The sequence below is a fragment of the Pollicipes pollicipes genome, unplaced genomic scaffold (genome assembly GCF_011947565.3).
Source record: "Pollicipes pollicipes isolate AB1234 unplaced genomic scaffold, Ppol_2.1 Scaffold_4881;HRSCAF=5763_pilon_pilon_pilon, whole genome shotgun sequence".
NCBI lineage: Eukaryota > Metazoa > Arthropoda > Thecostraca > Pollicipedomorpha > Pollicipedidae > Pollicipes > Pollicipes pollicipes.
Window position 1 is genome coordinate 55,186,609 of NW_023596576.1, and position 17,104 is coordinate 55,203,712.

Consider the following 17,104-nt stretch of genomic DNA (forward strand, 5'->3'; position numbering starts at 1 on the left):
ACTGATCGCTTTTTTTAAAAGTTTTGGTGCACAGGAGTTACGTTTGGAAAGGAAGACAGGGTTTGGGCCGGGTTGGGCGGGGACGAAAGTCTGTCCCTCCAAACGTCTCCAGTGGCTTAGCAAAAAACCAACAGCAAGCAAAGAGACAAGCGAGCAAGTAGCGAAATGAAGCGACGCAAAATTTGACTCTTTTTATGGATCCGTTTTGTTTCCGCGGAAGAGTGGTGAACAGCAAGAACGTTACTGCACTGGACGAGGTCAACCTAAGATTAAAGTCTAAAAATTAGAACCCTCGTAAGTCGTTTAGGTATAGACGGACTGGTGAGTGACAAAAATTGTCTCATTATGTCTTGCATGTGCAATTAATGGTTTTATTCCATCTTGAGGCGTTCTGTGACCATATAAGTATGCATACATAGGATGGCTTTCAGCGAATATGCCGGCAGCGTTTGGCCGTACCGGCAGAAACCAATTTTCAGGTATTACAGTTAAGTGCCTCGACCCGTGTTTTCTGCACCATTGCCAATCACACACATTATATGTAATATACTGCATGACCTTCAATCCTGAATATTGCTTTAAAGTAATAGATTTAATCAGTTAAAAGAATAGTTGAAATAAAAGATAAGCTATTAGTCCAATTTATCAAGGCAACCATTGATTGATTTCGAAAGTTGTGTCACTTGACCTAGCCTTTGTTAATGACCCGACCTGCAATGACGTTTACATTTGGATAATATGCAAAGAAAACATGACGTAACGCCCCCACAGATGGAGCCGAGGGACGTGACCCTCTGAGCCGAAAAGTTAAGGCTAGGATACTTCGTAATCTCGTAGCAATTGTATCCGAACTCGCAGGATTTTGCAACAAACAAAAAATTAATAGTTGGCTCCATGAAGAAGACTTCGACAGCGTGTCTGAGGGAATGATCGAAAACATTTTGTGTGCATTGCGTCATTTCGTTTTCGCAGTGTGCTGGAAAAAATCGTTATTGGAGCCACAAATGTCCCCCCCCCCCCCCCCGACACACCAGTTGGGCTCGGGTTTTTAACACGTACCACACATGAAAGGATACATGTTAAGATGCATTTCATTCCAAGTCTATTATTTTTTAACACGTCACTCATGTAATCTGAAGTGGCCCCTTTTCATTTATTTTCCCCTCCTTTTATGTACGCGACATTCTTATTCCTGGTCGCGCAGAAGCTCCGTACACAAGTCCTGTGGAGACACCCAAGGGCAATACCATCATAGGGGCAAGAGGCAAACTCCTTCTTGCCATTTGTCAAGGGGAGAATTTAGACCCCTCCCTCCTCCCTCCTCCCCCTCCCCCTACTCCGTGTCCGCTCTCCGCTATGTGAGGCACAACGGGCGAGAACCCATCCCCGAAGTCGTTAAACCCGACCGTCTCCTCATGATCTTGTGCGTCCGTTCGGCCACAGCTGAACGCAGCTTCAGCCCGCACCAGGGGCTGAAAACGTGTTTTCGCTTAGTTGTGACAGGACAGGAGGAGGACAGCAGCGAGGTGTGACGTACATAACCTTCACCTGGACGTATTCAGCTCATGCTGCGGTCGCTTTTGCCTGTTTAAACGCATCACGCCAGAGAGCGTTTGGCTGTACTCAGGACCGCATAAAAAACGGTGGCGGTGCAAACATTTAAGAAATGCTTGCACTATTTAAACTGAAAGCAGTGTGTGGTAAGGATGCTTAAATGACCGCCGTAATACGTGGCCAGATTTACTCTGCTATTATTTGTGCATAAGCAAATAAACTCTCTTGGAATCCAGCGTCCAAGCCATTTTGTAACTATGGGTCGAAATACATGACATATCACCCTGCGAACGTTTTACCAGTGTACACACACACACACGTTTATACGCTGATACATTATATGGCCAACTGGTTTAGATGAAATGCGCTGCTGAGAAGAAGCTCCGAAACTGCATACATTTTTCTATTTGCATGAGCCAACAGACGTCCTTCCACGGACGTAGAGGTAATGGTGGGCGTTTCGATTATTTCTTTCCAGTCGACGCCCACAGGGCCAATGAAAATTTTTCGGAAAGTTGTGGGTCTCAGCCCCTCTCCCATCTCCGGTTCCCACGTCCCGATGTCTTACCGTGATGCAGCGTAAGGCACATGAGGAGTTTGCAGGAACTCCAGTTATTAGTTACATTACGCTAGTTTGCTTAGTTATATTACGTTATTATACTCGGTTATATTACGTCATTACACTTAGTCATACTTCGTTATTATACTTAGTTATAACACGTTATCATACTTAGTTATAACACGTTATCATACTTAGTTATATTATACTATACATACATTGTTAGTTATATTACGCATAGCCTCTCACCCATGTATTTTCTACTCAAGTGTCGTGATGGTTTTACAACCTCACCCTCTTCCCCGTCCAAAATTCGTGGTGTCTTCTCAGTGCATAGGTGCTATATGAATACAGTTCCCGGAAAATTAACGGCGTGTTGATGGAGTGCATCTTACCGCGCGAAATAAGCCCCGGCTGATTGAGTAGTTGCTCGGCCTGTCGTGTTCGTCTGGTGTGTTGGTAGGTATGCACACAGCGTTTTGGCCACTAACTCTCTGGCCGTCGTCAGGCGCTATGGAGTCCTGAGAGGGACGGGATAGTGCTTGGCTGTCGACTACGCACGGGCTAAAACTGAATTGTCTTCTTGGCATTGCTGTCTTCTCATTGCGAGTGCAATGTCCTACCAACACCGGGAAGGACAGCTCAGATGGGAAAGCATTTGACTCGGGATCAGAGGACCCTGATTCGAGTTCCAGCATGGAGAGGAGATGATTCGGGTTGATCATGAACGTGGCTGAAAGCCATTTTCACGTAATAAACACAATATCCGCACCGTAACGGTGCGGTTTCGTATTCAGTTGGGAGGCTCCAGCCCCCTTAACCCCAACTTGGGCTTCAAGCCCCGCTCCCCCCCCCCCCCCCCCCACCATTGAGAAGTAAGTGAGCCAAATCCAGAGGGAAACCCGTTTGCTGGAGTATTTACAGTGTACGTTTCGTCATTTTTTTGTCAAATAGTTAACTTACCGAAACATTGTCACTGTGGGTTGCCGTTTGTTGGCAATGAGTGCGTCTTATGCTAGTCAGCGGCGGATGAGCAATAAAAGTGACGCTACCTCTTCCGCCACAAACAAAAATCGAGGGGGGTGGGGAGCATTGAGACTTGCACACCACGCCAGTTCAGGTATGAATGACCCACTTCTCTTTCTACGCCTCCGGTTGTCAAAAGTATCGCCAGAATGATTCGTGTATTGGAAACTTAAGTTGGACTGAAATGCTTTACGTTTGTAAACGAGGTCTGGAACTCCAGAAGTCATATCTTGCCGTGCTTGTGACTTACGACCTCGCTGTAAAAGATCTGCAGACCAAACATGTGGAAGCCAATTGCTCCAAGGGCTGCAAGCTACGCTTGGCTAGCGGCCCTGCGAGTCGCGAGCTACTCTTAGCTCCACGCACCAGATGTTTTTGCATGATATAATCGATCGCTTAGGTGCGTATGTCAGAGCATTTTCAGGACTGGTCATCTTCTATAAGGCCACCCAAGCTTACAGAAACACCTGACCAGACCTTGGAAATCAGCTTAAGGCCGCCGTATGGATGGTTGCGAGGTTGGGAAGTGAGTAAGCAGCACCCGCGGAGTGGCGTCCTGGAAGTTCACCAAAAATTGCCGGCTAAGGTTGCGGTCTGGAAAAGGAGCAGAGCTTCACGGCTTTGTGAAGGACTGCGGGGCGCTGGGCCGTGGCCGGCCTGCAGGGGCGGCAGGGAGGTAAGGGAAACAGACCGGGACAAAAGGCGCATTCCCAGTGCACCAAACATGCTCCTACGCGACGTCATGCGAATCATTTCCGGACATGTTTGTGGCACGACACGTCTTCTGTTTACATCTTCGTAACTGTCGTGACAAGAACGTGCGAACCTGCGTGTGCGAGACACTGCCACTAACGGTCGCAAGCACTACGCGCGCAAGTTACAATAAAGCTGTAAATTATGCTGCTTGTAACGTTACAAGACTTAACCCATCGTCACCCGTCGTCATCCAGTGGCGGAAAAAAGATTCTGCGCGTCCGGGGAAGATTCTGCGTGACGTCACGTTCAGTCTTTGTTGGTCGGACCGCTGGAAATGTCAAAAAGCGCACAATCTAAGAAGTGGGACGGCGTGAATGACGTCGACGACATTTATTCTTTGTCGTCTGGGTCGCTGCAAACACATCCGCAGACAGATAGCCGACCAGGCACGACAGGGCGGGACGCGAACGGAGAGCAGCTGGGTTTGCTCCGCCCACCACCCCACCAACACCAGAGTCTCATTCTTCCCGCCCTCACGTCGCCCTGTCATCCTGGGCAACGTAAGGGCGGAAAACCAGTGAACAAGCTCGTACTGTTTGTTCACTGGCGTTGTTTTAGCGAGCCGAGCAAATGAAAAAAGCACGGTGCAGTGCGTACAGCTAAGCGAGATCGCCGTTAAGAGGGCGAACGGTTTGAAAAGAAAATCGTGATGAATTTTGAAGGACGCCTAGCTTTGAACGCGACACGAAAGCTGGGCACAAATCACGTTGCATCATGATCTGAAACGACTGCGATATGCCGGTGGTGTCGGAGTACATGGAAAACCAGGCATTGATTAAGGAGTCTTGATGTGCTCTTGTATTTCTGGTGCCGTTGTTGCATGTTCAGTAGAGGTGAGTTACCATCCGCTATTGCACGCATGTGCCTCTGACACCCTTGTCACGGTCTGTCTGTGTTGTCCAGGAGGATTCCCCCGTTTATAGAACAGCAGCTGGAGTGGCTTCTGCAGTTCGGTTGAACCTACTCAGCGAGCCGTGACAGGGTCGGGTGCCGCCCAGTCGGATAAGCTGCGGTGCCGGCCGACCGCCATCGGCCGGCTATCGACAGGGGCCGCTCCACCACGTCCGATCCTGTTTCACCTCTGGTCCGGCCGGGTCCGGCCGGGCCCTGTGTGACCGCCGCTCCGGTGTTCCCGCCCCTTTCCCCCTCCCCGGCCCGATCGCTCGGTCCGCCCGTGCCAACCCGATACCGACCGTAAACACTTCTAGCTGAGATTGTGGTCGGCTCCGCCATGCCGCGCGGCCGGGAACGCCAGTCAGCTGTCCACGCGGCCGCTCCAGCTGTCCGCCTCGCTCTCCGTGTCATGTGGTCGCACCTGCTGCTGTTGGTGGCTCTGCTGGCCGTCCTGCCGGCCCCCGGCCAAGCCGTGCAGACCTTCTCAGCATCTCCCAGCTTCGCGATCGACTACGCCACCGGCACGTTCGTGCGAGACGGCGTGCCCTTCCGCTACGTGGCCGGCACGGTGCACTACTTCCGCGTGCCGCGTGCTTACTGGGCCGACCGACTGCGACGGCTGCGCGCCATGGGTGCAAACGTCGTCCAGACCTACGTGGAGTGGAACAGCCATGAGCCCGAACCGGAGGAGTACAGGTTCACAGGTGAGGTGACACCGCGCGCTGGGCGTCGCTGGTCACACCCTCAGGCGGTGGAGGTGATGGGATGGAACAATTGCTAGGTTTGGGCTCGGGGTGGTTTGGTGAGTCAGTACAAACTGTTGCACGCAGGACATAACTCGTCAACGTGCCTGTACGCGCGTCCACCCGCTCTCAGCTAGTAGACTTTGATGTAAAACGATTGCTCAGATGACGTGTAAGTGCGTGGTGCGGTAGTCAGAGCTACTGCCAATCAACAACACAATGTTCGTAAGCCTCCTGTTTTTGTTTGGAGTTGTTACGATGCATGTATGTGTCTATTAACTCGCGCCCAGCCGGGGGGGGGGGGGGGGGGGACGGAAGTTGACTTTCTCCTACAGTTTTTCGAGCACAGGTGAAAAAGGAACGTTTGCAGCAGCACAAAATTTTCAGTACTTATTCGCCTACCGATTCCGCATCTTTTGTGCAAATCTGAAATGTTGATCTACCAAGATCAGTGACCAGGTCAGATCAAAGATGTCAGCCTATTGGACAATTTGACCACACATAATTTTGTTGCGGGCCATTTACTGTTGTTCAATCTGTGGTGGTGATAGAACATGAGAGTACCTGCAGTTCGTTTATTTCTGGTTTGGCGGAAAATGTGAGATTAAAGCCCCGGCGTCAGGTCAACTTTTCCTATTTTTCGTAAATAATGCACATTTGTACGTATTTCTGTGTGGTTTTGGCGCTTCTGTATGAGATAAAGAGCACTAACTCACATGCGCAACCGTGATATGGCCATAGAGCACATGACCTTGGTCCAGGTCATGATCTACCTCTATGGGTACTCTGCAAAACACATGCTGAGTTCAAACTAAGCAGTTCCATATCATATCATATCATTCATTCATATCACATTCATCATATCATTCCAATGCATGATGAGGTCACAACAGGTCACGTGAAAACATCCAAGGTCATTTGAGATCATCCAAGGTCAATGGGCTATATTACCAGCAGCGGAGAAATCAGACAAACGAGTGCGACGCGTGCAATCACCCCCTTATCGTGTTTATGATAAAGCTGATGGCAATAACATTTCATGTAACAACGTGCCGGCTCTCAGTTTGTTGTAAATGCATTGCCAAGCGTCGAAGGAACTAGGTACAGTGTAAACAATGGCTGTGCGATCTTGGGTGCTGGTAGATGTACAATACACAATTTCTGATCACCGAAAAGCATTGTACTGGTCATATACTACTTTAACTTCAGTACTTAAATGTTGTCCTTTGGATAGCTCATCAGTTTAAACTAAGTTGATCTCAGATGATCTCCAGGTCAGCCTAAGATATATTTTTGGTGTCTAGAATGTTTTTGTCCCACAAGTGCACATAATAAAATAGGCTTTGTCAAAAGCACAGTGTGAGAAGTATTGTTCTTGTAAGTTATTGGTAGACCAACTTTGAACGGTGACCTGATCTGGCCTGACCCTTGTGGGGATACAAGAAAGATCTGAATGGGCTCCAGACAGTCTTAACGCTTTTTTCCTTGCCCTCAATGTCCGTCTTGACGTGATAACATAAGCATTTACTGCAACTATCGAGACGACCTTTTGTTACCTTTCGTGACCTCTGACTACCCCACGTTTGGTCCAAAGCCATATTTTTTGTGCGCGTTTTTCATGATTTGATGAGATCTTTAGAACGGCGTCCTAGTTTTTATCATATGCCGTCTGAAAGTTGGAGATCTCAGGAGGCAAGTGAACTTCCCCTCGGACGGGCGCGATCGTCTCGGATCCCTGTCCGGGCACGGGCAAAATTAATGATATCATTCGTCTGAAAGCGCTTCATGTAAACATCGCTTGAAGTTCATAACCTACCCTTAGGCATCTCAACACGATCCTTACGCAAACATAATCACGTTAATAAATAGACGAAATATTTCGAGCAATCTTATGCCTCTACACGTAAGCCGTTTCCGTGCCTTGGACTCCGCTCTCGTATTATCTCCCGAATGGTAACGCCGCGGTGTAAACGCGTGCTTGGAGAAGCGGCAGCTCCCGTGCTGCGTGTCAGTCAACAGAAGTCGCGGCGTCGGAGGGCGGCAGCAGGCAGCTACGGTCATTGGGAGTCCGGCTGAAAGCCCGGCGCCGCCCCCGTCCGTCCCCAGACGCAGCCGTCCGCGGCCGCCCGGGTCGACACGCCGGCGTCGGCTCTCCGAGCGCGCCTTCCGTCGGCCGCGTCGACACCGTCGGCCTTCAGACGCTCCGCTCGAACGGGCCGGCGGTCGGCTGTTTTATATGCGAACCGCGCTCTGCAGCCATTCCCTCTGAGCCGAGCTCACACGAGTTGTGGGACGGTTCTTATTTGGTGATCTGTTCTGCGGCCGCTCCACCGGCGCCGGCATGTGTTCTTGGCATGCCAGCGCCGCCGGAGCGCGCCTAAGCCCTCAGTCATATGACCAATTTCCAGTTAGCAATATCTTCAAAGCCGGAAATCCCACCGGACTGGCCGTCGAAATGCAGTCCATTTACAGTATAGGCTCGGTTACGACCGTTGCAATCCTGCCCACTCCTACACCGGTAGTGTTATTTGGCTTTTTACAGGCGTTCACCATGTGTGTAACGCATGCACTCTAAAAGCCCTTCGTATGAGCACTGTGGAGATCACTTTTTATTCAAGGATATATTTACCTTCACATTTCCGAAGCTCTATTCATCTTGTAACTACAACATGATAACTGTATAACATAAACAATAATATATATATATATATATATATATATATATGTAAAATTACATGCCCAGATATATGAATATCGTCGCAAAGTGTATCAAAACGTCGTGTTCTGCTTGCATGCTATAAAGCAGACGTCTATCGCCATATTTCGCCAGCGTATTTTGCCAGGAATAATGTGGCCGTTCTACGGTTTATGTTGGAATGGTAAAAAGCATGTACGCTCCGTGTTTAGTTATCAGTAATGCAATGCCCATCTTCTTTTATGGCTGTTTCCTTTATTTTTCTGTATGCCCGAAACCAAGTCAGAACTCTGTTGGGAGGGAGCCTATGGCTCGGATGTTTATGTCCTTCAGTGCAGTTACTGTAAGCCAACTTTTTCCCGCGCCCGTCTAGGTTCGCATCGCGCCGCCGACATAACGGGGATAACAAATTTCGAAACACGTCCGGCGGTTTCCGCCGCCCGCCTGCTGACTCCGCCAAGGCCCCCTCCCCCGGTGTCTGCCCGGTCACCTCGTCCCCCTCCCTCCGCAGGCGAGCAGGACCTGGAGGCGTTCGTGCTTGAGGCGCAGCGGCAGGACCTGTTGGTGATATTGCGCACCGGTCCCTACATGGACGCCGAGCGGGAGCTGGGCGGACTGCCCTACTGGCTGCTCAGCGAGGACCCGCAAATGGCGCTGCGCACCAGCGACCAAGGCTTCCTGCGCCGGGTCGACCGCTGGTTCGGCGTGCTGCTGCCCAAGCTGAAGCCACTGCTGTATGAAAACGGTGGTCCCATCATCATGGTTCAGGTGAGCGCACAAGTGCGAAGGCAGAGGTCACGGTCAAGTCTGTCCCCTCACCATCTGTAGTAATGAGGAAGTCGTGAAGAGGCGTTTTATTAAGAGGTGTTTTAATTAGAGAAAAGAAACCAAAAGTTGCGCGTGGCCTCCCCTCCCTCATTTATACTTCCCCACAGGACCCGCCGTTACTGAGGTGAAAAGACTGACGCGATAGCTGGTGCATTCGATTCCCATGTCAACGAGAGGCTTGTAATTTTCAAATGTGCGTAGCGGAATTTGATGCTACGTCGGCTTGGCGTAGAAATACGACTCTCAACCTTTGCCCGCCATGTGAGTGGTTGATTTCAACTTTATTTAAGAAGGTTCATATTCATTTATGGTGTAAAAACAGCAACATGGCTTTCTTAAAAGTGCGTAATAGCATGTCTATGGCCGTCGGGCATGAAAAGGCGCGGTGAGGGCTGCTACCGGGTGCCACCCACTTTTCTTCAAAGCCGTAACAGATGGACTCCGTGGTGCCACGCGGGAAGTTGGCTTGCATACCGGGTAGCAATGCAGTCATTCCGTGTTGCTGTGATTTGGTTTCTCATCGGCTTGATCAAATAACGATGTGGCAAGGCATCTGCCCACGCTATGCGAACGTTTGTCTGTGGTTTGAGTTAGCGCGACAACCGTCTGCCATCCGTCTCTATTTCTCTGTTACGCTGCCGCTTTATAAGGTGCGTTTCAGCATGATCTGCCCCGTCAGTGTGCTAACTTGCCTCGAGCTCAAATATACAAGCGTGGCGGGACGGGAGGCCAGCATCACTGCTTTGTTGCGGTCAAAGCAACGATTGTCTCAGGAATGGTGGCAGGTGGCTTTCGATGGCTTACTGGCTTAGGCGAATGAATATGTGGTACTCAACTTTCTTACGATATAGAGCAAATCAAAAGCGACCCGGCGTTAAAGCTGGACGTGTTAACCATAAAAATGTGGAAAAAGTATTCTCGCAGGGGAAAACGATTTTTGGCCCGTCATGGTATCTGTTCACATCGATTTGTGCTTGAACCGTAAAGTAAGAATTGACACGCAAAGGCGGGTTTCCCCAGTCATATTCCCTAGCCCAGCGAGTGATGAGATGCAATTAATGAACTGGCTGATTGTGAAGTGTCGAAAAGCAGCTGGCACACCTCAAAGTAATCTGAACAGTTACTCAGCGAAGCGGGCGGACCACACTTGTCTCCTTATATCCTATTTGTGTGACGTGTCTGTCTGTCTGTCTATCTGTCTGTCTGTGTGTCTGTCTGTGTGTCTGTGTGTCTGTGTGTCTGTGTGTCTGTGTGTCTGTCTGTCTGTGTGTCTGTATGTCTGTCTGTCTGTGTGTCTGTCTGTCTGTGCGTCTGTCTGTCTTTTTACGACGCTGACCCATCCGCAGTTTTGGCGGGGAGCGACGGGGGTCTGAAATTTGCACACGATGCACGTGCGCACGAGGTAGTTTGGTGGGTTGCGGGGCAGTTCGTTGCGAGCCGATACGGTGCGCGGTTCGTGTGTGGCAAGTGCCAAAAGTGCCCTTTAAGGCCTGTTGGTTTGCATGACGAATGCCTGGAAAGTGACCCGCGGGAAACGGGCACGTAACCGTTTGAAACTGTGGCCAAGTCTCGGCAACGAAAAAGTCGAAGCGACGGGAAATATGCACAGCTTGGCAAGAAATTGAATGGTAACTTGGGTGTTGGCCAGTTTGTAGTGCTATGTGGCACATACCACTTGTAAACGAGTTCTGAAAATAAAATTGGCCGTTTTTGACGGCTTTTATGTTTTGAGTCACCTATCGGCATCCAGTGCAGGTGGAGGCGTGACGTTGAAAACGTGACTGACTTCGAAAAAAGTTCCAAATTATAGTTTAAAAAATGTACCGCCTGCAAGTTCACCGGGCATGAGAAGTTTCTGCGGCACACGGCTGCGCCGCCAATTATCGGGAGATTGCACGTTGTTAGGACTTGGAAAAATACCGTCGAATACGAGACGCTGCCGTCAAAACTGTGAACATTTTAGCATCACAAATTACACCAGCGCGTTCGGTACTTCATTTTCTCCCTCTTTAAGCAACCCTTTTTATCATTTATGTCTGTTGGCAATATTTGGCTCGCATCTTAACTTAGGGCACTGGGATGCTTTCAGGCTTTTCACGCCGGCACGTACGGACCCGGTCTGATCTCCCGGCTGTCACCATATAGTTTCTTAGCAAAGTGGCTGACGGCGCGCCCGCGTCTGCGGTAGGCCGCCGGCGTCAAGCTCTTTGACAGCCGGCGGGCAAAGGTGGCGACTGATTATAAAACGCGGCCTCTCGGTCGCCACTCCGGGCCAATATATCAGCAACCAAGGGCCGGAGCGACTCGGGAGTGGCGCCCTTCGATAGAGAATGGTACAGATATTTGTGAGCTGTTAAGTGCGTTAGCGGGGAGCATTAGGCATATAGTTAAGACAGTAGTATTAGCATGCTGCCGAAATACCAACCTAACTGTATCTCTATTCTCCTGGTTTTTCCGAGGGATAAAGCTAATACTGGTGTCTTATCTGTACGGATATTCGCATGGTCGCAAGTATCCAGTTACAAGTCATGCGCCCAAGAACTGGCAAGGTCGATTTGGCTGTGTTCGTTTGTGTTACCACGTGTCGTGCCACGTCTCGGGACCCAGTGCAGGTACACATGCATCCAGTTTGAATGCGTCCGCCAGGCACTGTTCAATTTAATATACTTTGCTAAAATTGTAAGTCCAAATTAAAACTGGATAGGTAGTAAAAACACCCTTGCTGCGCGATGTAGATCGATTTCTGTCTGGACGCGTCAAAGCACACCACGCATTTCAACCTGCGCTTAGACAACATCGCGATCATACTCCCACGCCTGCTGGCATGACCGACTGACAAGCATGCATATGGAGCAACATGGGTTCGACGGCTGAATATCTGTTGAATGAAGCGGAGTCACTTCGACATGAACCAGAGATCTGACGCCATCGCTACATCGCGATAGAATGACTGCAATTGACTTGGTCACCGCTGGTCAGGTACTTACTCATTTCTTTAGTCAGACCGGTCGTCAACCAAAGGCCGACGGGCCAAAGTTGTCTTTGAACTCGTTTAATGAGTGGTTTGCCTGTCCGTCTGCCGGTCCCATTTTGCGTAACGCCGTCCACGGGCCGAGCGGCGGGTGGCTGAACGGTGAAATTTGGATACGACGTGCGGTTGCACGAGGCGGCTTTCCATAGGTAGATCGCGAGCTGCTGGGGTCCAGGGTTCGTGCGTAGCACGTTACGTAATGACCGTTTGGGGCCCATTGATTTTACACAGGCGGCCTGAAAATGTGACGTGCGTCCAAGCCGACGAGCAGCCGTTTGAAACTGTGGCCGCATCTCGGCAACCATGGGTCGGAGCGACAATAGTCCAAAACACTTAGGTAGATAATTGAACTGAGAGTCGCGTTGTGCCAGATGTGCAATCGCGCGTGTCACAAATATCATGCACAGAAGTGGCTGAGATGAATTTGGCCGTTTTTCTATGTTTTTCACGTTTTGAGTGCATGAGGGCGCGAACACAATTTCAAAGTGTTGACCGACGCACCTCCTTCAATTCAAGTGAACAGCACGAGTTTATGCGACACACGGATGCGCCTGTATTCTTTGAGGAAGTCAGTGATGTCGGAACTTTTTTAAAAATTGTTCCGAATACAGCACGCTGTCTCTGAGAACGTAGCCTCATTCGTCGCTAAATATACATCACTGCATTCATCAACTCATTCTTTACATTCAGCACATATTTAATCACCATTCTGCGGACTGTCCCGTCCATACATCAGCTTGACCTGCAAGGACGCAACTACACATATCCGCAAGGCAAAATGCCACCAGTTGATCTCCTAGTCGCCGGTGATCAGTGTTTTAAGTAAAACGGCTAAACGCGCACAACAAAGGTGAGCCATAAGGACGATTAAAGACATCGCGCGACCTCCTTGCCTTGTGGAGTGTCAAAGACACCACACACATCTGGTGAACACAATTTTAAACAGGTACGAAGAGGGGAACCATAAAATGCAGTGCGTTTTCAGCGCAACCCCTGCTACGCCAAAACAGGAATCCCATCGGATTTGTGGAATGTGTTTTGGTGCACTAAGGAATCTGACAACGCAGAAGCTTGCTGCGGCATTGGCAAGTGGAAGTGGTGACATTAAGGAGATCTGACATTTGCAGTGTTAGCGAGTGCAGCTTTCCTGAACTTTTGAAATCCGTAACAGCACTCCAGCTGCAGTGGAAATCTGGAGAGCAAGAGTTGGACGTCCCTGGTGGGCGGCACATTGCATCCAGTTCCCGTCAGACTTCCCGACAGTCGGAGTTGGGTCAGCCACGGAAACCCGTGAATGTATTGACGTGTGATGCATTTGATGCGTAGTACATTAAATGCATCACGAAACAATGCAAACACAAATCGTCTGCAGACCCTCGTGATGCATTTAATGCGTGATGCGTGAAATGCGTCACGAAATAATGCCAACACGTATCGTTCATAGACCCTCCGTCAGTTAGCTAAGCAAACCCACCAGCACCTACGTCTTACTAACCACACCGCGTCAACCCCACCACTTCCGACGTGCGGCTATCCCCGGAAACCGAACCTAATCTCCATGTGCACTTTCGCAGGTGGAGAACGAGTACGGCAGCTACAAGGCGTGCGACTTCGTGTATCTGCAGCATCTGCACGAGCTGTTGCGCGACCACCTGGGCAACAGCACCGTGCTCTTCACTACGGACGGGAACAGCCAGGCCAACCTGCACTGCGGCAAGATCCCGGGCGTGTACGCCACCGTCGACTTCGGTCCGGGCACCAACGTGACGGCGGCGTTCGCGACGCAGCGGCTGTTTGAGCCGCGCGGCCCGCTCGTCAACTCCGAGTACTACCCCGGCTGGCTCGACCACTGGGGGTACCCACACTCCACGCGCGCCACCGACGCCGTCGTGCATACACTCACCGAGATGCTCGAGGCGGGCGCAAACGTGAACGTGTACGTTGCGCACGGCGGCACGTCCTTCGGTTTCAGCGCCGGGGCCGATTTGCCCGAGAACTACCGCCCGTGCCCCACCTCCTACGACTACGACGCGCCGATCGCCGAGAACGGCTACCTCACCGACAAGTTCTTCGCCATGCGCAACGCGTCGCTGCCATTCGTGGCGGGCGCGGCGCCGCCGCCGCCGCCGCCGCAGCCAACAGTGCGCGCCTACGGTGCGGTGCCGCTCACCGCGTCGGCCGGGCTGCTGGCGACAGCACTCCGCACCGGCCCCGCACCCGTCCCCTCTGACGACGCGCTCACCTTTGAGCAGCTGCGCCAGGCGTACGGCTTCGTGCTGTACTCGCACACGGTGGCGGGCGTGCACTCGGACCCGGTGCTGCTCAACGTGACGGGCTTGCGCGATCGCGGCTATGTGTTTGTGAACGGGCGGCCGGCAGGCACGCTCAGCCGCTCCGAGGACATCTACCAGATGCCCGTCACCGTCGCCAACGGCAGCCGACTGCAACTGCTGGTCGAGAACCAGGGCCGCATCTGCTTCGGCAACTTCATGAATGACATCAAGGGCATTGTGTCGCCCGCGTTTCTGGGCTCGGAGCGGATCATGGGCTGGGAGCACACGTCCATGCCACTGAACAACACCCAGCTGCCGAAGATCGAGCGCCTGCTTGAGCAGAAACCTCTCGGACATCCGCACGTAGCGCCGGCCTTCTTCACCGGCACTTTTGACCTCCCCTCCGACGTGGACGTCGACTCGCCCACTGACACATTCCTGCGGCTGGACGGCTGGCACCGTGGAGTAGCCTTCGTCAACGGGTTTAACCTGGGCCGCTACTGGCCGGTGCAGGGTCCGCAGGTGACGCTGTACGTGCCTGGTGTGCTTCTGAAGGCGTCCAACCGGCTGACGCTGCTAGAGCTGGAGTCGGCGCCGTGCGACACCGCGGCGTCCTGCCAGGTGACCTTGACCGATACAGCCGAGGTGAATGGACCCACTCCGCACTAGGTTCATACCTCGATATCGATTCTGATCAATTAATCATTACCCCAGCCAACCGTCAACTGTCGCTTTGATGTGCATGTTTCATGATGCAAACTACAAAGATGTTTGTAATCAAGTATAGCTCGAAGGCTTATTTTCCTGAGCAAGTTATTCAACAGCAGTTCACTGTGCATTTCCAAGCCAATAAGCGAAGCGATCGCACGGCCCCGATCATGAATCTAGGTCCTCCGAAGACTGGCGCGCTTACCCAATCTAGGTCCTCCGAAGACTGGCGCGCTTACCCAATCAGGAACCATGACAAGCTTGCATGGTTGAACGCAGATGGGCTGTTGAATGGGTCATACGAAACGGAGCACGTTTTTCAGTTCTCGGGTTATTTTAGAACACGTCAATGATCATTTTCATGCTGATAAGCACTAAGTAATTTCAGGGGCACAATGGTGTATGCACGGCGCCGAAGGCAATGGCATCGTGTGCCAACCTGCCATCTTTTTAGCTGAAACTTGATTGCAACAGCTGCATCGGCATCAAGTTGGTATTATCAGCGTCTTATAGACAGTGTCTCATTCGTTTCATTGCTTGCTTAGATGTAAATATGTCAAGCGACGACAGGGTCCCTACTGGAAATCAACGACACCGAAGACGATGACAGGGTGGTTGTACTTCCGGCAGCCATGGTATCGGCCTACAAGAAAGGACATCTGAATCGACTGCGACGTAAATATCACGTATTGAATGCGGTTGAAAATATTGCTCATTAAAAACAAACAATGAATACAGCTGAAAACATGCCAGTTCTCATTTCCTGCCTACAAGGTGCAACTTCAGAGGCCCGGTCAGGGTGCTGCTGTTGTTGTATAATTGTGACGTCAGCAAACCTCCTGGTCTTTACACGTTTAATATACTGATCGTTCAAAGCAGTTTTTTTAACCGTTCAATTAGCTGATAAACCAGGTTTTTTATTCGATGACAACAAACTTGTAGAGGCGAGTGTACGTGGTGGACATGACGTCAGGTCGTGTAAGGGAGCTGCACGTGTCGCGTTACAGCGACTGGGTGCGGCCGGGTACCGGACTGGGAAGATAGCAGACGCGAGGGTCCAAAGGAGTGTGGGACGGTGGAGTTGGTGCGACGGTGGTGAGAGGCGCGATTCCTGCCGCGCGCTCGACGCTGGACGGCGTGACCTCTGAGTGTCTGGTTGACTCAGACTGCACCAAAAGCATCGCTCACGCCTCTGAATGCCGCCATTGGAGCCAGCAGCCCACCAATGTGACAACTCGAAATGGACAATGATGGCTCTGTGGGGGTGTTGACAAGGTGAGCGAGCAGGTGATAACAGCAACTATGGCGGAGGTTGAGGTACTGGTGACCTTGGACAGACCTCTCGACTTTTTCCTTTTAAGGGTATGAGCGGGGCACGTGCCGTGCAGGGAGTGACCGTGAATGCGAACGATGGCGTGTGTTTTGTTGTGGATATGGCAGCCCGTTAGCGCTCGTAAGTTCGTAAGTGACGTCAGTACTGCAGCTCGTGAAACGGTGGCGGTTGTATATCACGTCGACACTGCAGCTCGTGAGACGGTGGTGGTCGTATATCACGTCAACACTGCAGCTCGTGAGACGGTGGTGGTTACGAGTGACGTCAGCACTGCAGCTCGTGAGACGGTGGTGGTTGCGAGTGACGTCAGCACTGCAGTCCGTGAGACGGTGGCGGTTGTATGTCACGTCATCACTGCAACCCGTGAGACGGTGGCGGTTGTATGTCACGTCAACGCTGCAACTCGTGAGACGGTGGCGGTTGCATATCACGTCAACACTGCAACTCGTGAGACGGTGGCGGTTGTATGTCACGTCAGCACTGCAGCTCGTGAGACGGTGGCGGTTGTATGGACGCCACCGCTGGCGCCGACTCGACCAGCGGACCAGACGGAACAGTTCGCCTACTGGCGCCGCGGCGGGCCCGAGATCCCGGACCGGAGTCGTCCAGTCGGCGCGGGCCGTGCCGGCCCCAGCGGCAGCAGTCGTCCAGTAACTCCGCCAGCGGCGCAGCATAACAGCAGCGTGGTCAAGTCGCACCGTGGC

At 51.5% G+C, this 17,104-nt stretch overlaps 1 protein-coding gene across 1 annotated transcript; it reads left to right on the forward strand.

The window, feature by feature from the left end:
- Positions 1-5,122: 5,122 nt before the first annotated feature.
- Positions 5,123-15,816, forward strand: LOC119101310 (beta-galactosidase). The gene is made up of 3 exons (XM_037224601.1): positions 5,123-5,493; positions 8,739-8,995; positions 13,661-15,816. Exons 1-3 carry the CDS (start codon positions 5,127-5,129, stop codon positions 15,026-15,028), a joined length of 1,992 nt encoding a protein of 663 aa, XP_037080496.1. The 5' UTR covers positions 5,123-5,126; the 3' UTR covers positions 15,029-15,816.
- Positions 15,817-17,104: the final 1,288 nt, after the last annotated feature.